This window comes from Ascidiella aspersa, chromosome 3, assembly GCF_963924565.1.
Source record: "Ascidiella aspersa chromosome 3, kaAscAspe10.2, whole genome shotgun sequence".
In the NCBI taxonomy this organism is placed as follows: Eukaryota; Metazoa; Chordata; class Ascidiacea; order Phlebobranchia; family Ascidiidae; genus Ascidiella; species Ascidiella aspersa.
Genome location: NC_139449.1, coordinates 17,069,383 through 17,093,648, shown reverse-complemented (window position 1 = coordinate 17,093,648; position 24,266 = coordinate 17,069,383). Strand labels below are relative to the sequence as shown.

Below are 24,266 nucleotides of genomic sequence, written 5' to 3'. Positions count from 1 at the left end.
CTGGGATAGATGCTTGTTCTGCAATAACATCGGGATTGCTACGTGATATTTATATAGTTCCTTTTATCAATAGTCGACACCAAGTGGCATCGCGGTGCCTTCTCACTAAGTTGAAAATGAATAAACAGTCATTCGAAACGTCCAAAAAGCGAAAAAATCATCAAACTCAAACGTAACCATTCTACTTTCGTTTTACTTGCCTGAAAAAAATGTCCTCTGTCCTCTGTTTGGGTGCTAAAAATATGGCAGCCGTACGTTATGAACAGGCGCGGATCTAGGATTTCAGTTTGGGGAGGGCCATGAAATTTTTTCAGATATGACGTCACAAAAGTATACCATTGCGTGACGTCATAATTCAGGTAAAAATAACATCGGCTGGCCGAATAAACTCCTGAAAAAAACTTGAGATCCTCTTTTTGACCAAGGCCGGTCACAACATTTATGTTTCTTAGCCGACCCGCAGTAAAACATAATTGCCTATCCCAGATTCAAGGAATGAAAACGCTTGAAACAACTGTTCTATCCAGTAAATCAGTACCAGAACGTGTGATAAGGAAGGTTGTAGGCACGGTGGCGCCGGCTCTCGTTTTTTAGAGGTTTTTGCACTTTTTAAAATAGTTTCACCTAATTTTAATTACACGTCAAAAACTTATTTGATTTATGAGAAAAATTGTATTCATTGCACATTTGCGTTACAAATAGATACTGGGGCACATATTATTATAAAAAAGTATAGTCACAATATGACGGTAATAAACCTTTATTTTGACAAAAAGTCGGTTTTGCAAATTATTATTTAAGATTTTTAGTAGAAAAAGTTGCACATGGAAAATCCATTTTTTACCAATAAAAAAATAGACCTAAATATCTATATCAACAAAGTTGAAACTTGTATCACACATAATAATTATAAAGATTTAAGTTGTAGCACTTGAATAAGATGTCCATATATATAGGCACTTGAACATAAACTCCATTCAAGTTGTGCATTGATCAAAGAGCCGATCCAAGTTTTCTTCGACTGATTCTGCTGTGTATTTGAGATATTTTTCTATGTTCTTCGTAAACTGCACCATTCGATATCTTAGTACATAACAACGGGCGTTAAAGCGCGAAGAAGTCAAAAAAATGGTTGTAATTTAAAATTCTAAATGCTGTTAAGTATCCGAAACCTGCACTAATATGGTAACATACTTGTTGTTAAATTGAGCGTACGGCGCAACTATCTTCTGTTTAACGGAAGCTCGAATTTCCCTTTTAACATCGCTGCTTGGCATTGCCCACTGCTGGTGTGTCTTCACAAGGTCTTCGAACTCGTTGTTGAATTGTCTAAACTTTTCTTTAACCGCCTGTTTGTCCTTGTCCTTGAGCTAAAAGAAGGAGAATGACTTTTACATATACGCGTTGCCAACTCACATCATTCTATTCAATGACTTTCTTAAAATTTCGTATTTTCGATAGAGTAATAGCCGAAACGGTCCCCCAAATTTCTCCAGCGGTTTCCCAAATTTTGGACTTGCAACTTTTTGGTATTTAAATAAAACACTTGCGGTCTCTTAAAACTACTGGGGGTCACACAAACCAAAACTTAAAAAAAACCTGCACCCACCTAACAAGTATGCCGCTTTTCAAATTAATTGAAAGAACTACAATCAGCAGCAAAGAGCAGATTTTTTAACTTCAATAAAACGCAAATTAAAGACCAACCACGTTAAGAGTGTCCTCAATCAATGAACTTTGCTAAGCAGGTGTACAATTTTAGGTTTGTTTAGTTATACATACCTTCATTCCGGCGTGCACATGGCTCAAATTACCCCTCCCCTCATCCGATAGATGTGCGGCCACTTTGTCCCAACACCTGAGGTAATCAAACTTCTGTTCGTCGATGGATTCGTTATAGATCGTCTCGATATTACCCGCGGTTAGTTGTACGAGGAAGAGCAAGTCATGTCTGTAAATGTTAAAGGTACTCCGGTATATATGTAGTGGACCTATTGATAAAACTAGCCATCCTCATTACACTAGTCCCCACGCAATAATTTACACTACAAGCAGTGTAGTTGTAAGAAATAGGGTTTCTAACGTGCACATTAGCTGGGTTTTAAAGCAGCGTGGCCCAACTACAGAACCGCAGCCGACTGTCGCGCGTCTCTTTTTACTGGCTAACGATCTTATTTCTATGTAGTGAAATCAAATAGATTACTATTTTTGGGCCCGTGATCAAATCGCCCGGTAACACAATGATGCCTTTGCTCCCTTAGTTGTAAGTTCGCCCAAAAACTTTAAGTGAAATTTATCTATTTAAAAGGATTAGTTTTTTTTTCGCGAACATTCTTCGATTTTGCAGTATGTTTTGCATTATGGCACGCGAATGCATGCAGGCGCGCCCTGCAATATTTTCACTTCTGTCATGTGTGCACAGCCTAGTGCTCCATAGACGAATCAAAGACTCTACAAAAATGAAGTTTTACCAAATTATCGATGCTTCGTTATAACTTTTACGTGATTTAGGTTCAGCCATTCAGGTGCGGAAATACTTAACGCATAATGAAACCAAATAAGCGCTTTTTTCGATTAAAGTCGCTACAACTGCATGAACACCAGTTATTTCGAGTCCTTATTAGCATATCTTGAATGGTGACGTGATTGTTAAATTCGAAAACGCCCTTGCAATTTTGACCTGCTATATGAAACGAATCGCTTTCGTTGGCCCGCAACAAAATATAGGTGGACCAAGCTGTTTTAGAGAATCAAAACAAATAACGTTTGTATTTCAAACACATATATTACCTATTTAAGGCAGTTAATATAAAGTGGAAGTTGTTGAGCAAAAACACTGAGGCTAGTGATTGGTCCACATAAACTCTAGACTTGTTTTTCAAGTTCAGCTTCAATGCGGCAAGAACTTCACCTGTAAAGTAATAGCGGTTATTAAATCGTACAAACATACTTAATAATTGTTACCACACAATTTTATGACCTTAAACTAGATCGCTGGACAATTTGTGAATATAATTCGAAAACAAAGCAGTAATTTGTTTTTTTAACGGCACTTTCAAAATACGTAACTTAAACTTGACATAAAATAGATTCAGATATTTTTAATAAAACATGGGTTTTTCAAAGACTTTTAAAGAATCAAAGATTTGGTGGCAACCAATCCGTGAAAATGCATACTTTAGTATATTTTTCAACAAATATTGCAGTTAAACCCAGCTATAGTTGATATTTTACTGTTTATCCGCTGTTTGTTTTATCTAATTGTCGGTTTAAACTTTGCAAATAGAACATTCCGTTAACTGCCTCTTTGTTACACGAAAGACTTTACTTGTTTGGCGTTCTTAAAAATTGGTCAAGTGAAAACATTTGGATGGTCCAACAAAGCAAAAAAATAAAATATAGTTTCTAGCCCAACGTGCGTTATTATATTTTGTTAAGGCTTTCAAATCGCAATAACGTATACCGCACAGGCAGAAAAAGTAGGGTTGGAAAACGGGTAAAGCAACACTTACATATGTAGATAGAGAGGCACTTTTTGGCAGGCTCTTTTTGCTGTGATGCCAACATTCCTCCAGACACTTCGGCGTTTTGTGCAAGTTGTTGCATAAAGAGCATCGCCTAATAATTAGAAAATATGTGCTGTGCTGTTTTGCAAAAAATATATATACAACTTGTACTAAGTATTGTTCACACTGGCCAGTAACCACATATAGGCATACTATCGAATCAGAAATTTAACTTTCTAAATAATAGGATTTCTTTGCTTTTTTGTAAATATCGTTTTTATTAACGAGCTATGACGCAACCAGTTTAAATGTCATTATTCTGAAATACTATATTGCTAAACTTACACTAGAAAAATAACACACTCTACTGTCTTACTGCTAATAATCAACTAGCTAATGCGAAAACAATAGAAATTGCTTAAATAACAAAGTCATTGTAATTTAATTTTTATACAAGTAACTGACGCAAGTAACACACTATCAAAATGCGAGTTAGTTTTACATTTAACTGAGCAACGAAATAAATTACAGTAATACATTTTCTGTGTCTTCAGAATCCCCGTACCCCCAGGAATAGTTCTCAAACCACTAGGGGTTGTGAGCATCCCTGGTTAAGCAACCCTGGTATAATTTATTTATGTTTCAGTGGTATTTTATTTTTTATTTTTATATAAAAACGTTTTATATTCAACAGATATTAAAAATAACTTATATAGAACATATATGACCGTTTTCAATATTTGGACATCCTGTGATAACTAAATAAAACATAACTCACATTGCTTGTAAGCTCATGAACAATTCCATCCTTCGGCATATTAGATTCCTTTTCTGGGTCACTCTGAGTTGCAAAATAACTTTACATATTACATATGGCTTTAGAGCAAAAACCCAAAAAAGCCTCCCCATAAGACTAACAATAATCACTATAACAGCTTCCCTTTTACCTCTAAACATTTACTGGATTTTATATTGTAGTAATAAACTTCTAAAATCCAATCTTAATTATACTTTTACACAAATCAAGAGGTTACTTTGATGCAATCTGTGAAATCCTGTAGTAATTTGACGCCATTTGACTCTAAATCAGAGATGAGCTGGCGAAGTTCCATCTTGCCTGACTCTGATGTCTGTTCATAAATATTGTTTTTTCTTCTGATTATACAAGCGGTAAAAGTTTCCGAAATTCAAAAAAAAAAAATATTTTTAAAATGTCGCATTTATACAAATTATATACAGTGGAAATATAAGACAGTTCAAATAAAAAGACAATGCCCCACTTTAAAACAAAAAGCAAAGTGGTTTTAGTGAAAAAAAGACAAATAAATGCCTAACAAAAATAAACCTCTAGTATTTCCATATACAAAGGAAAAACTTCTTTTAACCGCTTGAGTATAGGAAAGATTGTCACGACAGAAGGGTGGTCCCGCCTTGTAATACACTGCTTAGCAAACTGGACACATTTCTGCAAGCAAGGTGGCAAATTTAACTACTATTAAAATTATTATTAAAGTATACGTTCTTGCAATGACATGTTTTAATTAATTGACAACAAATAATTACTTAAGATAGGTTGCCTTACATTCCCATCATTGACCAGAAGATCAAGGGAAGCTTTAATTGTTGTATCAAAAACTTTTCTTCTGCAGAACTCCGGCATAACATTTTGAATAATTAGCTTTTCTACCTGAAAAAAATGGCCTAATAAGAATTATAAACATATTAAGAAAATTAAACTCGAATCTGGAAGTTAAAATTGTGTTAAACTTTAATACTGTAAGTAACTCTAGTAGAGAAATCTGTTCACAAGCCCTGCATAAAATATGATTCAACTAAAATGGAGGTTTGTCAAAACTAGGAATGTCTAATACTTTTATTCTGACAACCATATGCAAAGTTTTGATATGTGATTCAATTCTGATATTAAATCAGGTCATTAGGTATTTGATAAGATCAAACTTTGATTGAATGCCAAGTTTAATTATCTCCAGTGGTTGACCATCTATTTTTAACTAAAATTACAAATAACTAGATTGAGTCGCAAATCAAGACTACCAATTCTTATTAAATCAGGACCAACCTTAGTCCTGAAGAAGTAACAAAACTTCAATTTGGCATTTGCTCCACTCCGATATCATCACGCAACCCTAGTTAAAACCCTTTCCTTTTGATGCAATTTTTTTATTATTTACCTAATGCTATTTTGCTTTACGAATTGCTCTTAATATACAATGCTTAAAAAATCGCCACTAACAACAGGGTGTTCCCTTATTAACTTCAAGTTTTAGGTTTTAATTTACTTGGCTTCTTAAGTTTAAGATTGTCATTTAGTTGTTCTTTACACTAATCTAAAGTGTTACCTGTTGCAGTTCTATGATTTTTATACAACTAACCATTAGTATTCGTAAGCAACCTTCCAGTATTGCAAGAAATGGTTCAATCTCAACATCCACAACATCCTCTTCTGAGATAGGGGCAAATGATGACTTGCCTATTCCTTTTGAATTATTCAAAAAATAAATTTACAAAAGTTAAAGTTATATTTGAATTGTACAATGTTTTACAACTTTACATAAATATATATAGCAATGCACTTGGATTAAACTACATGCACACATGCATTTTTTGGCAATTCATGTTAATTTTAGTCTGGTACAACACATTTTAAAATTGCTAGGTTTTTAGTGCAGTGTTTCACGAATTGGCTGGTGCAGACTGCCTTTTCTCAAGTATGCTTAAAATTAATTATCACATATTTATTTTCTGCATAATAAAAAAATGGTAAAAACTAATAATAAAACATGGCCTGCTTTTTGAAATAAAAGGTACAAAACTGACAAAGTTGGCAAAAACATTCAATTGGCTCACACAATAATTATTATTACTTGGAAAACAAAGTTAAACATAAATTTATTACAAAAGCAGAGCATGCAACACAGTTACAAAATTTGCATAAAATTTTGCAAACATGGAAATCGGAAGGCATATTGACTGATACAGTGAATATACTCAATCATTGTGGTTGAGTTTTACACCCATGTTTGACTTAAACACACTTTGATAAGTTTGGAAGATTTTAGCATTTTTGTCGGAAATAAAGCATTAATATACAGTTAAACCAGAGGTTTTAAACCTTACATGTTGCAATGCCTTCATACACCAGTTTAATTTCCAAACATTCTATTTTGTATCTTAACTCAATGCAGTAAAAAAATCTAAAAAAAAAAAGTTATTATTATTATCCCACGAACATGGTTTCTGAATATTTTTTTTGCAGCGCCCGAAAAAAATAATTACAAGTATAACAGCTAGGATTTTTTTAACTTATTGTTAGCAAACAAAACATCATACATTTGGCATGAGTAAGTTCAAACCTAATTATTATGAGCCATGTCATTATACTGCTTACAAAGCAATCATTTTTTTCTAAAACATTGGAAAAATCCTACTCAGATCCAATCTCAAAAATCTAATCAGGTGAATTACTGCAGTTAACATTAACAAGGCAACCAAATCTAATAGCGACCAAATTTTGGTGGAAAAACACTACTCTTATTGTTTAGAAAAAACTACATCAATTCAGTGAAATTCGAAATGCTGGTAGGAGTCCCAAAATATTTCCAAGAGTGGCCCAAAATCAATGCTAAAAGATTCATTCATTTTCAAGGTGTCACAAGAAAAAAAGTTTTAGAAACAACGGTTTAAACTAGAGATCATAAGATGTAAAATAATATTAGGAACCAGACCTACATCAGAATAAAACCTGAAGCCCAACCAGCAACCATAAATTTATCAACCCTATTCCTAACCTAATTTTTAACCCCACCAATTAGTACCCACTCCTAACACTAAACAAGAGCAAACTGGTGCCGTTATAGATCTTTTTGCATGTTCCTGATGTAGTATTATCCATGTGTTTCCTGACCATCCATATTTTGTTTGGTTAAAATTAAACGAAGAAAAAAAGTGTATATATAGTTTAATTTGAAGAGAAATGACCAGGTCAGTCCAAAACATAGCTTTATTAAGACCCAAGTTTTTACATAAATGATAATAAAACAGTTTGTAAAAGTGATCAAAATGAACTAAATATTTTCAAAGTGTGTTTAGGTCAAAATCAGCCAGAATAGTAAAACAAGTTTTTTAAGAAAAATATTCTATTAAGAAATGAGTACCAAAAGACATAAAAAAGCAGCGATTAGGCAAACTGATAAGCGAAGTGCATTTTAACCTGCATCTTTCTTGCGATCATAGCCTCTGTAAATACAGCAGTTATGCTGTTATATTCAACAACATGTTTTTTTACTTACGAAAAAAAGAGCATTAACTGTGTCAAACTTTATTATTATTTGTATATACTATTTTCCTTGTCTGTAAAGGAAATAGTATATCTAATATAATAAGCATTTACTGTCAAAAACTTTAAAAGTAAAGTACATTTTGTGATATATGCCATAGCTGTTACTCATTGCCAGCTAAAACTTTTGTAATATTAAAGCAATTTTAGTGACACAAAAATTGAATGTTATAAATGTGAAACACTAAGCGTACACAAAAACCTGTAATAAACATGGCCACCATATAATACTTATGTTAAAAGATTGAATTAAAACCATCTTTCGTCGTTGTTATTCCTAATTCTTTACGCTAAAGAAGTCCGCCAAACGCTGATAAATAATTCATTTGTTCAAAACAAAGGCCAGGCCAGTGGGGTAAATTTGCCCAATCCCTTTTATAAACTCTAGTTAAATTTTGGATTTACTGCAAACATAAAAACACATCATTTTTTTTGTTGTTTTAGACAAACCTTTTTTAACCTATGTGGTTCTTTTTCGATTGTTTCTATAGAAATGACATAAATTTATGCCTGTCAAATTGACAAACATACAGTATCAACATTTGCAAGTCATTATTAAATCCTAAACTTTAAAAAAAAAACAGAAAACGTTTTATACTATATTTACAAGCAATGCTACACAAACTACAGGAGTTCCACCATATCTTATGTTATTACACTAATATTAAATAAAGCCGACTGCAACATGTTGGGTAAAATTAATAAAAAAAAATTAAAAAACAAGATTCTGGTATGAGGAATTATAATAGAAAACCATACATACTGTCACCAAAAATATTTTAAAAAGGCTAAGATTTGTACCTCCCACACTACTTAAGCTTTGCAGGGACTCTTTTCTTAACAGTGTACTTGTCTTTCTTGCAAAATTACTGCAATAAAAAGTTTCTTAAAAAAAATATGTTTAATTAATAATTAAAAATTAATGCTTTATGTTAAATTTATTTGAGTGAAATATTAAAATAATAAATTCGAGACAAAAGTGAGTTAATTATTTGCAAAATTGTAGTCTTACTTTCCTAACATTCCTAACAATAGTTTGGTTTTTGCTTAAAAATGCAGCGGTTGACATCAGTTATTGCCTTATAACGAAATTAAATCACTATTCTGGGGAAATGTTTATGCTAGTTCCATACAAAATATAGTAGTATTCCTTAAATTAAAACTCTGTAACTAAAAAATACAAATGAAACTGTTATTATTTAAGCAATAAATGTTACCTGGCTCTTCTAGCACCTGGCTTGCGGGGAGTACCACCAATATTACCAACTTTTTTAGTTACCTGTTTAATGAGAAAACCAAAAATTAAATTCCCTGGAAATGTGGCATTTTGAGTCAAACTAAAAACTTTATTTTAATTCTATAAATAATGTATTTTACAGAATCTGCAACAATTACAGCAATTCTTTGCTTGTCGTTTATTGCCCCATTGACATGTATTTAAACACGTAAACTAAAGTATGAAAACACGATTAAAACACAGCATCCATATGGGTAACCTGGTGTCTAAAGATAGGGAGACAGTATCACTATAAAGTGGCTTAAATTATTTTAGTAGAAATAAACACTACACAAGTCTACATTTGTTTGATCGATTGAAGTTCTCACAGTACATTTAGAACTCAGAAGGTAGCAGTACCACAGTTGTTTGTAAACTTAATTGCCCCATGAGTACTTTGGTTAATTAAGCGACATCCTAGGAATAGTCGTCGTTACATGTTTGAATCTCAGTCCAATCAAGTTTTTTAGCTGTAGTTCTGGACATGAAGTATGCCGCTTGCACTTGTCAAGAAGAAAGTTTAACAAAGAGACATTTGCCTGCTGATTATTTTTTTTCCTATAAATTTCCGTCACTAATTTATGATACTGTAGCATGTCATTTGTTTTATGTGCGCCTACAATATCATTGTCACTATTTTATAATGTCATTGGCCTTTAACTTCAGATGAAAAATTCAGGGAAATTCCCTAAGTAAATAATTGAGAACCATCCTTTTTAGAATTTTGGAACACAATTGCTAAAGGGTGCTAACAAAAGGTAAACCTTATTTATCTTAGGAATTAATAGTAAACAATCAGTTTCGTAAAATAAAACAGTCACAGAATTTTATCAAATTAAACCATCACAATTTTAAGCAGTGTGAGAAAAAAACGATTTACACAACATTAAGCACCTTTAATATATACAGAAATAGTTGTTCGTCCATAAGTAAAAGGTTAAAGTTTAGTCATTAACAGAATGTTTGAATAAAGTTTTACCTAATTTGTTGCATGTGGTTAAATTGCCTGTTTTGGTGTACGATTTATTTTTGTTAACAATTATAGGGAAGTAATATGAAAACAAAATGTAACACTATACTTCACACTACTTTTTGGTTACATGTTGAGTAATAATTCTTCAGATTATCAAACATAACATAAGGCTTCAGCACTGTTACCAGAAGATATTAAAACATAAAATACGTAATCGTTATTAAGGAGCAATAGTTTAAATTGCCAGGACAGCACCAGTATATCAAGCTGCATTTTCAAAAACATTTAACTAAAAAACTTACGCCACCCGCCGCCTTGTGCTTTGCATTTTCTTTCAACCTACAAACAAAGAAACAATACTTTATGAGTTCAACTTTCCAATTTAGAACAGATAAATGGTAAATATGTTAATATAAAACAATTTAAAATAAAAAGTATTTTTTCAGGATTTAATGGCAACAGTTCACAAATTGCACAAACAATCAAACCTTTCCAATGACTGCACAAAGTTGTTGGAACGGATGTTAGAATATATTTTCATAAAACCTTCAAATATAAAATATATAGTAGGTATCAAAAATACAATTGTTACACTGGTGACTGGTCAACAACAAAAAACAGTAAATCCCGTTTTTTAAAACCAAAAGATATTTTACCAGTTAGAACATCTAATTCTTTAAATTGGCTCTATTTTTGAGATATCAACATTATTATTAAATTTGCATGTTTTTAGCACTTTTTTAGGCAAAACTATGGAATATCTCAAAAATTTATAAAAAACCAAGGTCATTACAGATTTAATTTTTGGCACAAAAATGGTGTTGGTGGTGTTGTTTCACTTCTTGTAATTTCCTTTAATTAAAAAGTATGACTGCAGTCTTACAATTCGTTGTAACACAATTAGCAACAAAAAAACTATTCAAGTTATATACCTCTTGTTTTTCCTGGACCATAAAGCCATTGAGCAATTTTTGACAAGCTTGCAATTGATTTCTCTGATAGATACTGGTAAATATCTAACAAAAGAATTCCTTAATGAAATAGAAATTACAAAAGAAGACGTTACAAACAAATCAACACTACATGTGTTTCTTATATTTAAAATTCTTAACTCGCATAGCCTGTAACCAGCTGGTCCAAACCCAGGCTAGTGTGTCATTATTATCTGTGCCCAGCGGGACATTGTTTTTAATATAAGTAATGTTCACCATTAAAAATCACAGTCCGTTTGAAGGTTTTATACAAAGCTTGCATATCGCTGGTATCAAAAAAATCTCAAAAATATACAACAAAAGCCAAAAAATCTAGATCAGGATTTTTTAAACTTTTTGTGTTGCAACCCCCTTGACATATTTCACTGAAACTCACCGACTACCTCTTCAAATAATAAGTTTTATAGCCACAAAGTCAATGTGCTTTCACACTTACTTTCAATGCAGAATGGTCTGCTTTGTGTACTGCAGATTTATCTGGCTAAAAATATTAGTTTCACAATGTAATTATGTACATCAGCATCCATAAAACATCAAAATTGCCATTAACATATTAGATTTGAGCCAAGTTACGAACTATTAATTATGCAAAATCAAATATTAGGTGAAAAACAAGTCCAACATGTAAAGTTGATCGGCACAACAGCGGCCAAGAACAGCCATGGGTAAAAAAAGATGAAAGTTTTACAGATGACATCACTAATCATAACATGAAGTCATACCATAGTTTATCACCTACTGTTCTCGGGCAAAATCGTGCACTAAACATGCAATGGGCACATAAAAGATTTTTTTTATTGTAAAATCTTTTTTGCATTCATAAAGAAAAGTTGGCAAAAATGTAACTTTTGGTTGGGCAGGGTGTGGTTCTACCCCAAAACAGATTTGACAGCACTGTACAGTGTGCATAATAGGTATCCTGCCTAGGGTTGCAAAATTCCCGGGAATTTTCAGAGCCGAAACTTTCCATGGAAATTTTGGAAATTAACGGGAATTTTGGGGAATTTTAGGAAATTTTCGGAAACTTTTAAAACAATCTTAATTTGATATTGAACAGGAAAATAATGGCCTTATATTGTTTAGATTAAAAGTACTATGTATAACTAAAATACTTAAGAACATACAAACACATGGTTTAGTTTATTAACTGCAAAAATGAATCATCACTAGGGCCTGCAAAAGTCAATAAAGTCAAAATTTTTTAAGGACCTCAACTGTCTACGAATCAAAGAATAAAGTTTGTTTAGCACCTAGGGGACTGTTTACAAGAAGTTTATAGGTCAAAATAAAGTCAAAATTTACAATAAAGTCAACATTTTCAATAAAGTCAAATGTCACATTATGGCTTTTAAAAAAGTTTTTGTGTTTCTTGAGAGTAATTTTTGTAAAAAATGTTGTGGAGACATTGTAAATCAGGAACTGTGACACAATTAAACCATATTAACCCATAAAAGCAAGAAATGTGTCACAATGCCCACTTGGATCAGCACTAACTTTTATCGCTAATTGTCCATTTTTTTTATTTATTGTTACGTATTTATATAATTCTTATAAAAACATTTCCTATTCATAAACGTGGTCTTTTCGAAGATCAACAGTTTGGATTTTAGGAATAGCCTACTGACATTCTGTAATACAAAAATGCCTAAGCAAGCTAAATCTATCGCCAAAAACACGACGCACTTTTATAATCCATAAGACAAAATATTACTTTTGGGTCTGAAATCAACAAAATATTATGTTTGGATAACTGGCATCAATTCAAGGAAGAACTGTGGCCTCTACAAATCAGCAATTTCGTTAAGTCAAAATAAAGTCAAAAAAAAAATTTTTAGGTCAAAATAAAAATGGCCCTAATTATCACCAATCTGTTTTTTTAATCATCACCAATCTGTTTTTTTTTTACAAACAAAAACAACACCGACTGTTCTGGGCCAAAATATCCCCAGCTTACGGTAGCTAAATCTTTAACATTTGTTGTTTTGTGAGTTACAAAGTCGTTGTACTAGTTGCTGCCGGTTAGCATCTCCACCTGCTCATCTAGAAATGCTCAAGATAGGTTTTTAATTTGTTTTTTTGGTTGATGAAATATTAAGCAAAAGTTTCAAACATAATAAATGCCAAATTTGAAAATTCCCAATATTCCCATTATTCCCGGGTCCCTTAAAATTCCCGGAAAGTTTCCGGAAAAGTTTCCAAAATTCCAGGAAACTTTCCACCCCTTTACAACCCTAATCCTGCCACATTCAGGTCACTGCAACTCAATATACGAAACAGGAAAGAAAGATTTATGTCACTTGATATTTAAAATGCTCAATTATTTTACTCAGTTGGTAACCCTTCTGTTCACTGATCTAGATAAGTTAAATTATTTATAAACTTACTACTGTAAAAAAGAAAGTATACAGCAATCTACTTTATATATACAAATATTCTATTTTATGAGCCACATTTAGAGCTGGCCTCGACTAAAACAAATAACTTTTAGCATGATTAAATGAAGACGGCTTTGGGAATAAATGTTATATTAAATCTAACAAAATAATTAAACATCATCAAAAAATCACATTTGTTTCTCATCTATTTGCACAGGGGTTGAAATACCTTCACTGGACAGGTCACTGGGTTCAAGGTCTGTTATTATATCTGGTGTGAATATCTTCGTTTGACGACTTAACTGTGCTTGGAATTCCTTTTCCAGAGAGTCTTTGCCACTTACAAACAGAGTATTCTAAAAAAAAGATTTGAATATTTATATAACGTTGACGTAAGTTTCTGAATGTATTACCAAAGTTAGAGTTATATTTAAAATCAAGAGTTTGTGCATGCATGCAAAATAAGAAAACCATTCTTTAAACCAGGGATGTCCAACCCGCCTGACGTTCACGTGCGGCCCACCACTTATTTTCACTTCCAGAAGTCTTTATTTAAAACAATAGTTTTGACTATCATTAAAACCTGTTGAACGCGAAGTAGTTGATGTGGGCCCAATCTTATATTTTTTCTGAGACTATTAATCGAGTCTAATGTCGCATTTCAACATCAATCAAACTCTTGTGCACCCATCATTGTTAAGCAAGATGTGTGTTTTTGGGGACCTTTTAAGGAAATATATCAGCCCAAAGGTGTCGTACCATGGCGTGTAAACTCATCTTTTTCACGCTTTATGCGATAAGGGCAAGATTTACTTGCATATTTGCACACAAGTTCACTCTCGAAGAGGGGGTGTTTATAAGTTAAGTTGTTTTATGACGTCACGATATGACGTAGCTTATGACGTCACCCCTTTAATTAAACAGGGTTTGCGGCCCATCAAAATTTATAAAGTGGCAATGCGACCCTTTCTGTGAAAAGGTTGGTCATCCTTGCTTTAAACCATCTAATGACAAACAAAGTGTGTTATTTCATAAAACTTAACATTGTTTCTTAAATTTGTAAACTTCAAACATTGATAAAATTACTATGTTTGACAAACAAATAATTTACCTTTATTTTCTTAGAAATATTGAAGCCTTAAAAATGTTGATTTTAATTTGCAATGTTTAGACAAAACTAACTGTGATAACTTTCACACAAGTACATGTTTCTCACACTCACAGCTTTTATTAGGTTAAAAATAAGTAATGATGTAAAAGCGGATATTAACTTAAAAACCTAAAAAAAAAGAGAAACCCATAATATTATAATAAACAAGGTATTGCAAACTAAACAATAGCTAAATAGTTTATACCGTCCCTTATATGGGTCAGATCACACATGGGGCAATTTAGGCCAAGTGGACCATTCAAATGTTTCATCATATGCTGATATAATTAAACCAAATCCATATTTTAGCTTAATTTATCAAGTTCATGGTAAGGATCACTTAAGCTAACCAATTCTGTTTTAGCTTGTTAATTTTTTTGCCAAGCAGTGACCAAAAACTATTTGAAGTTTGTTTTTTAAATGTTACTGTAGGGATTTGTATGTCTTTAATAACACTTTTAATTTTTTTTTTACAGAAAATACTGAAAAAAAAATCTAAAATTTCATTCTTTTAGCATTTCTTATTCCGAAAATGCTTTTTTTGCTTAAAAAACAACTTGCTTGGAATGAAGCTCTAGTAATTTTTCTTAACAATGTACAAAACATTTTAGTCTATTTTGCTGTTCACAGAAATTAAATTTTATGTTGTTATCTGTAGAAGCCACTTTGTCATATTGTGTTTACACAGAGAATTTTTGTTTTTAATCGATGTGTCGTAACGGAAAATTTTCAGTAAAAATCTATGGCCTAAATTCTTTGCAACCACATTGTAATGTTTGGGATATATTTGCAGCGAATTTGCAAAAATTCAAATTGCTGACACCAATTTTTATGCGTCAAGGTATTTACATCCGTTTTTTTTGTATATGTTTCAAAACACCGCGGTCTGAACATTAGTCGGTTTCCCCGGTCGTGTGATTTTCAAACTGTTGACATTTAACTGGAGTCAGAGGCTGTTTCGCAATCGCATTTTGACGTAAAATTTGTATGTTTCGCGTCAGAAATAAGTGTGAAAAAGGTTTAGACCACGCCTTGTTATCACGTGATATTTTGTTAAGTATTATAAGAATTAATGACGTAAATCTTTCTTCGTTCGCAGAAATTTTCTTAACTGATTCTCGTCTATAAATAGCGTGTTCAATCAATATAAAACAGAGAGGCTTTTACAGCTTTGACTGAAGACAGCAAAAATTGACTGTTCATGTATCTGAACTAAAGGAAAGAATTGGACCTGAATGGCCTCACGAAGACAGGCCATCTCAAATCTTGTAGGAGTGTGGTCGATTCATCTTGGCAATTATATAAATGAAGACTCATTAATCGGACCCATACCCCTACATATCTCTCATCTTCCTAGCTTTAACATTAATTATCTAATATGTTAAATAACACCTTACCACTGCATTGAGTTCGGGACTGTCAGGATTGTTTTCAGAAAAAAATAGAATTGATTTTTCCAGTTGTTCCATACACGACAGGTAACCATCTACTTGTCTGCTGGGTCTGAAATCGTAAATTTAAAAACAAATTTAGAAAACAAATTAATCTGTTAAAACACAAACTTTTTCATACCCTTGTCTCATAGTAACTTCTACATCATGTACAACATGATGATAGCTTATTACATTGTCCAGAGCGGCTGTTGTTTTTTCAATGTCTGAGCACTATAGTTCAAGAATAAATAAACATGACATTGTTTAACATATTTAATTGTGTAGCATGTTTCACAGCAATATATTTTTTAGATAATCTTATTAAACACAAATTTATATTTTAACTAAAGGATACTATCTTGTAGTCTCTGCAAATCTTTTGTTTTTCTGTGTACTGGTAAAATAGTATCCTCCAAGGTGTGTAGCCGGTCATCAAACTGATTTAGAATTGTGACCTACACCATATAAACATTCTAATTTTTTTTAAACATTTCACACAATCAATATTATATTTAAATTACTGTTTTTTAATATGACACAAAACACCTAAATAGTTCATTGATGAAAAACAACATACAAGTTAGTTTTGATTTGGAAGTATTTTCTAAAGGAATATAAATGACAATTATTTCTGGTGGACCTCTTTTTGACAGAGTTTGCCACCAGGGTTTGAAATAAATATAAATAAAACAATGTTCTTTTATAAAAAAATAATTAACAGTTAAAACATATTTTACTTATATTAATTAAAATCTAAAAAAATAGATATGGAGTCCTGATTGCAAATCTGAATAAACATTTTGTGCAATTATTACCATGTTATCAGTTAACATTTGTGCTTTAGCCAAGCTGTCTTTGATCATTTCAGATCTTCTCCTCTCCTTAAAAAAAGAATAAAAAAATTGTTTTAAAAATTGTGTAACAGGTTAAAAAAATACCCATTTATTAAATAAAAAATAACGAAAACATTGAAAACAGTTTCATAGCGAGGAAGATTCTATTTGAATAAGGTATAAGATAACTACTGATTGGTAATAACATGACACTAAAGCAGTGGTTCTCAACCTGGGGGTCGCGCCCCCCAAGGGGGGTCGCAAGGGGTTGTCTGGGGGGTCGCCATGTAGAATTCATTAAGAAAATAATCATAAGAATTAGGCTATATGAACTAAAAGTTTAGCAGTACAGAAGGAGCAAAAGCAACCGCCAGGCTAATATTTGTGTGGCTTTTGCTGCGGTGAACATGTTATGACGTCACCATTACACTCATGACGTCACCATTACACTTTTAAATTAATTAATCAAGCGTAGCTTCAGTTAATCAATCTCTAATAAAATGAATGGACACACAAAGTCAGGGTTGCCAGATGGCCTAAAATTTGGACCAAAAACAATAAATTGTCCTAATTTAACTGCTGTGTCCGACGGTTTGTAAATCATTAAGGACAGTGAGCTTTCTGTCCTAATTTGGCCGAATTTATTTGAAACACTGTGGGATGTGCTCACGAGGCCTCCAAACTTTGTTTATACCTACTTTACCAACGTAAATTCAAAAAATTGGTCGCTTGAAGCGCGAATATGATGCGTTTTTTTACAATGATTTTGTGCAGTACAAAATCGTCAGGTATAGTATAGGGCGCTTTGGTTCCATATTGAAAATTAGGTCAAATAACAATAAAATTTGTGCTAGGTTTAGAATAGGTTGCAGGCAAAGTATTTCGACTTTTCAGCGGTATCATAACTTTTTACATAGCCTTTTCCAAAACACCCGCAGAATGTCGGTAATAAAATTTTGGTGTTGCCGTTTTGGAAAACGGAAATTGAATTTACAGAAAGCTTTATAATTGCACTGCTGTTACCGACTAACCGTTTTGTAAATTGTAAGGAATTTTGGCTGCTTACTTCTATTGATTCCCTTTGGTCTCGCACTAGGTTTATACTAAATATTATTTGTCCTAAAATGCAAATTTCGGGCAACCCTGGCTCAAGCTGTAACTTTAGCTTGTTGTGCATAGCGCATTTTAGCCAAATTTCGATACAATCCTAGACTGGATTTTTTCCTTATATGAATTTTGGCAATTTTAAAGTGTGTTTATTATTTACTCAGGTTTATGTATCACACACTATAATTGGGGGGTCGCGCAAGTTATCGAAAACTTAAAACGGGTCGCGAGAACAAAAAGGTTGAGAACCACTGCACTAAAGGAACTCCAGCAAGAGCTGCAAGAAATACAAAAAAAGCTTAATATATTATTTAATGTGCAATCCAACGTCGAGGAAATAAAAGAGGCACTACATGAAGCAAACAAAGAAACCAAGCAATTACGACAAGAATTGAATCCGACTAAAGCAGAACTACACATAAGCAGAGAAGAAAATGGGAAATTAAAGCAACAACTTAACAAATCAATTTACAAAATGGATAGATTAGAGCAGTATGGTCGACGAGAGAGCATAAGAATATATGGCCGCAAAGAATCAACCAACGATGGTGATGATGGGGAGGAACAGCTAATGGAAATTGCAAAAGAATTATCCATAACCTTGTCTCCAATGGACGTTCAGAGAGCTCATAGAATCGGAAAAAGAGGGAGTCACCAAGACCAATCATTGTAAAATTTATTTCGTTTAAAAAGCGACAGGAGTTTATGATAAAAAAAGGCCAACAAAGATCAAAGAAAATTTACATCAATGAAGATTTAACCCCTATAAGGTACAAACTGATGCATTATTTAAAAGAATTTTCACAGGTAGAGGCAACCGGATCCTCATATGGACGAGTGAGCATTAAAATTAATGGAAAATGGTCACAAATTGAATCACCAGAAGATCTAATGAATACTGGACTAGAGATTGATTGGGTTAACCAAAAAATTTATGAAATTATCCAAAAAATTTATGAAAGTTAAGTAAGAAAATAACTATTCATGATGTTTTTGTTTTGTTTAAACCTTAAAAATGGTTTTATACAATGATTTATTAAGTATTTCTAAGTGCAATACAGAAATGTGTGATATTCGAAACAAAACACTTAACAATATAGCTGAATGTAAAGTTACACAATAAACAACTTAAACGCGTTATTTCTAAAACACCTTGACCAACTTACTATTATTCACTGTAACATGCGAAGTTTGACAAAAAACAAGCATAAACTTGAGGAAATTTTGACTAAAATGACAATACAACCCACTTTTATTTTAATATCAGAAACAAAAATAAATGTTTTACAAGCACCATTTAATGTTAACATAGATGGGTATGAGTTTTATCACTCAGATTCTACAACAAATGCAGGAGGTGTCGGTATATATGTAAAAGACAATATATCTATTAACTTAAGAAATGACTTGCACATAAATACTGTCAATCAATGTGAAGACCTTGGGCTGAAGCCAATTATACAGGGAGCCAAAAACCCATTATAGTTGGGGTAATCTACTGCCACCCTAATAATAATTTAAAAGACTTTGAAATAGCTATAGTAAAATGCCAGAGACAACCTTCAATAACTAAATTACACATATTATACAGGTGGAGACATTAACATTAACGTAGGTGAATTATACAGTCCAAAAATATAAAAAACTACATTAATGTAATACACAGCACAGGATGCAACTTTGCAATAAACAAACCTACCAGATACAGTTCAAACAGTAAGCCATCTATACTCAGCCACTTTTACACAAACACATTACACCAAGTAGAGCCAGCAATTCTCAGGTATGATGTATCCGATCACCTTCCTATTCTAATGCAAGTACATATTAAAGAAAGTCCACAAATAAATCAAACTTTACTACCTATTCGATCTATGCGACACTTTAATGCGGAAAATTTTAAAGCAGATCTAAACAACAGGTTGCAGTGGGAAATGTCAAGTTTATCTCACTTAAACAAACAATACCTTGATAAGAATTTCACATCATTCATTAATATATTCACAAGTACTCTCAATGAACATGCTCCTTTAAGATCATTTTCCAGAGAGTAAAAAAACTTAAACAAAAGTCCTGGATAACTAAAGCAATACTTAAATCTATTAAAACAAAAAATAAATTATTTTGAGAGTGCTACAGATGCAAAAATGTAAATAAAATAAGTAAACACAAAAAGTATAGCAAAAAATTAACTCAAATTAAACAAATAGCAAAACAGCAGTACTTTCAAAAACAACTACAAGAAAGTAAATCATCAACACAAACTTGGTCAACCATAAAAAAAATAATTAACAACAAAACACATGAAACTAGCATAAACAACATTACACAAGATGGGAAGCTAATTACAGACCACCAGGAAATAGCAGAGCAAATGAACAAACACTTTTCAACTATTGGGCAAACTTTGGCAGACAATATTGAACCGACACAACAACATTTTAGCGATTTTTTACAACATTCTTGCTTAAACTCCCTTTTCCTTGCACCTATAACAGAATTTAATGTAAAAATACAGATAAAACAACTTAATAATAAAAAATCAGAGGGCCCGCACCACATTCCAGTACGATTTATAAAAATGGCAATTGAAGTTATAACACCATATTTAACTGCTCTATACAATGACTGCGTCATTTTGTTCTACTTTCCTCAATGACACCAACCTATGGCTTGCCACAGGGCAGTATTTTATCTCCACTTTTATTCCAACTATATGTTAATGACTTACCAGAAACCAATCCTTTACAATGTAGACTATTTGCGGATGACGCAATTCTGTTTCAATCTCATAAACAGTTAACAGAACTTCAAACAAAAATACAAACTGGAATAAAACATGCAGACATATGGATGAGATGTAATCAAATATCAATAAATTACAGCAAAACCAATTACATGATATTTCACTACACACGGCCACCTGATTTACAAGAGTTTTCAATTAAAATAGGAACAAAAATAATTACCAAAACAGGCATTACTAAATATCTCGGACTTTATATAGATGAACAACTAACTTGGAAAAACCACATATCATATATATCATCCCAAATAGCCTGTAACATAGGCATATTAGTGAAAATAAAGAAATATGTTAATCAACCTACTCTTCTAACATTATATTATGCATTAATTCATCCTTATCTCCAATATTGCGTAATCAGTTGGGGGCGCACCTATACTACAAACCTTAACCACATCCAAGCACTTCAAAACAAATCAATAAGAATAATTACGAACACCCACATTACAACGCCAATCAAACCTATTTACAATAGACTCGCCATACTCCAAATTCACCAGTTAGTAGAATTAGAAATTTAAGTTCATGTATAAATTTGAAAAACAAGGCTTACCTTTAGTTTTCAATTCCTATTTTTGTCAAACTTCCAACATCCACGGTCATAACACAAGGCAAAATAAATCAAAAAACTACTTCCATCCCCAAATTAAAACCGATGCAGGGAAAAGAAGCTTAAAATTTGTTGCAGTTAATCTATGGAAACTCATACCCAACACAGCCAAACAACTACCATACAAAAAATTGTTTCCTTTATAAAATATGACTTTCTTAATAATTAAACTTCGTAAAAACTCAATGTGAGCATGTGTGTTGTCATGGAAATCTGCGCAAGTTAAAAAAAATCCTATGCGACAACGCAAATTTTGTTTAATGTTGCTTCTCTCTCCTTATTTCGTAATATTGAACCTGCTATAATTATTGTTTGTTTTATCGAAAATCTTTTTTTCTCAAGTTTTCTTTACTGTTTTTTTTTTCTATAGTTCTGTGTTTCTTCGCAGTACCCGTACCCGTATACATTATACAATCTATCATGTTTTAAGGGGTGGCTGACTTGGTGACCTTCGGGTCTTTCGTCACCCTGCACGTTTATTTCTTCGTTTCTTTGTATTTGTTTTGCAAAATCACTACAAAACGTGCAAATAAAATATCTATCTATCTAATATATAAGGTTCTGTGTCGCAGAACTTTAAAGCAGCCATGTGCTGGTGGCCACTTTTGATCACCACATAAATTAGAAATGATTGTAAACCTATTTATTAACCCTAGGTAGCGTCTGCCTATTGTTTACGTTTAGTTACCATGATAAGAAGGCAGACAAAACAAGTTTTGCACTTGAATATTTTCTGAATATATTATTAGAATCTCCTAGTCTAGAGTTATACTCATTTATCTCAAAAAATCATCTAGCATAATGAACCGAGAATATTGAATCCTAGTATATTTTTTTTTATTAATTTAACTTCCATTATTTTGGGGGTGGGTGATTAACTCTTCATTACTTTTCTGCAATTATTTTTATTTTTGTATTTCAACTGTTTACACAACATTTTTCTAAAATAACCATCGTCTTGTTTTTCTTATCGTTGCAGGGTTGGGCTTAAGCACTCGCCCGCTCGCCAATGCGAGTGCAAATCGCTCCGGGCGAGTACTGATTGACACCCACTCGCCCGACTGGCGAAAAGTTTACTAAACTTGCGATGTACCCAGCGATAAGAAGTTTACTTTTCTGTATTGATTGAATTGTTTGTATAAGAAAATTATAAGCAATTGCTGCATTGCGCAACAATAAGTTCGAATGAAAATGTCGTATATTATTTGTAAGCAGTCTTTTTTAAGAAGGTTTTGAGGGACCGAAATGGCCCACTGAACACTACGGTATTTTAAAATATCGCCTACTTGTGTAACTGTAGCTGAGAATTAATAATGAGTCTACGTAAGTATGTTGCTGCGATATTTTAAGCTCATAGCGGTCAACCAAGCCAAAGCTGAAAAAATAACTGTCTGTGAATATTTCATATCGCAATTATGTTAAGATACGAATCGAAACCATTGCGGACGCCCTTGGAAAATTGAAACGAGCCACCATAGGGCGTCGCGCAGCACAGAATCTCTGGCATATGGTTGTTAACTGTGAATGGTTTAGTTGTAAATTTACAATTATTTTGTGTTGCTGTTCAACCAGTAACTATAATGTTAGGCGAAATGTGGCGTTTTGTTTCTAGCGCGAAACAACCAGCGGTGAAATGTCCTTGAAGCACAGAAAAACCAGAATACGATAAAAAAGAGCGCGAGCATTTAAAAAATTGGAAAACAGGCATGCCGTGGCTACTAAATTGTCAATGTTATTTTTTCACTAAAGACTGTAAAAAATATTTCGGCTGAAAAACATAGTTTTAAGCGTAAACTGCTTTATGGGGAATTAATTTGTTCATCCATGCATGGAAATAAACGACCAGACTTTTATAAACACTAATGTTTATGTATAGAAACCATAAGACAGGTTAACGATAACCCAAGAAATTACCGCGCTAGGACGGTAATTTGCAGACTGAATGCCAACAAATTTGGAGAGTGTTATTTCGTCCGGGCGAGTGCTGATTGATAGCCGCTCGCCAGGCTGGCGAGTGCAATTTTTTTCTTAGGAACAACCCTGTAGTTGATAGTTTTTCTAAAATATGGCAAACATATCTACTAAGTATTTTTTGTGGGTTTTACACAAAATAATTGATTTAGTTTCAATTTTTTTGAAGCACTATTGGCAAATACCACCTTTCTTAAATGTATTTGTACTGTTTTTCAATTCACTCCAATTTAACTAAACAGTTGTTTTAATAAAATGCTTAAAACTACTCTAAATTTATTATGTTCCACAATGCGAAAAAGGTTGCCAATCCCTGTTTCAGAGAATAATGATGCTATTTTAGGCAAAATGTTTTTCCCTTTACAGCTAATGAAGTTAAAGCATTTGATGATATGCCAGATCTTACTGAAGAATATATTTTTTTTAATTACAAAAAAAATGTTAAACTTACTTCTTCCAACTTATCCTCAATATCCTGTTTTCGAAGAAATATATCATCCATGTCATATGTTAAGTATCATTCACCCTTATTTATCTGTAACAAGATAAATTTAGGTGTATATAGCCTTGACATACAATTTTAAGAGATGAAAGTTGTCTGGCAACACAGGTTCTGGTATCAAACTTTTTCCGACAAGCGTTGCACAAACAAGTTTCCATGTAAAGAACCATCCAAAAACCAAAACAGAAAATTAAGTTGGACAAGCAGCTAAGAACTAATGTGCCTTCAAACATTATAGTCTTTGTGACTTATACATTATAAGAAACAACCTCCATCATGTTTTTATTTCTATGTTTTGTTTTTTGTGAAGTTAGGTATCACAATTTAAACAACTGCTTAAAATGCCAGGTGTTTAGAATGTTAAACATTTGTCAT

At 32.5% G+C, this 24,266-nt stretch overlaps 1 protein-coding gene and 1 pseudogene across 2 annotated transcripts; one reads left to right on the top strand and one right to left on the bottom strand.

Moving 5' to 3' along the window:
- Positions 1–658: 658 nt before the first annotated feature.
- LOC146160455 (exocyst complex component 7-like) lies at positions 659–23,926 on the bottom strand. Of its 2 annotated transcripts, none has more exons than XM_083386073.1 (21): positions 23,841–23,926; positions 16,878–16,943; positions 16,418–16,517; positions 16,202–16,286; positions 16,027–16,132; positions 13,709–13,835; positions 11,045–11,128; positions 10,601–10,658; positions 10,415–10,451; positions 9,081–9,142; positions 8,665–8,732; positions 5,900–6,003; positions 5,089–5,193; positions 4,852–4,971; positions 4,541–4,636; positions 4,285–4,347; positions 3,513–3,618; positions 2,791–2,911; positions 1,783–1,951; positions 1,195–1,370; positions 659–1,083 (listed from the first exon to the last, which is right to left on the bottom strand). In XM_083386073.1, exons 1-21 carry the CDS (start codon positions 23,889–23,891, stop codon positions 978–980), a joined length of 2,010 nt encoding a protein of 669 aa, XP_083242199.1. In that variant the 5' UTR covers positions 23,892–23,926; the 3' UTR covers positions 659–977. The 2 variants fall into 2 exon arrangements, with proteins under 2 accessions (XP_083242199.1, XP_083242200.1); XM_083386074.1 differs by lacking the exon at positions 8,665–8,732 and adding an exon at positions 7,738–7,763.
- LOC146160456 (uncharacterized) lies at positions 17,835–18,968 on the top strand (annotated as a pseudogene).
- Positions 23,927–24,266: the final 340 nt, after the last annotated feature.

Bases quoted from the DNA above. Each gene is read 5' to 3' on its own strand.
- LOC146160455 (XM_083386073.1), bottom strand. From the start codon at position 23,891: ATGGATGATATATTTCTTCGAAAACAGGATATTGAGGATAAGTTGGAA. The intron at 16,944-23,840 runs GTAAGTTTAACA...TCTTTTTTTAAG, and splicing joins TTGAGGATAAGTTGGAAGAA to GAGAGGAGAAGATCTGAAAT. The intron at 1,371-1,782 runs GTATGTATAACT...TCCTTCTTTTAG, and splicing joins ATGTGCACGCCGGAATGAAG to CTCAAGGACAAGGACAAACA.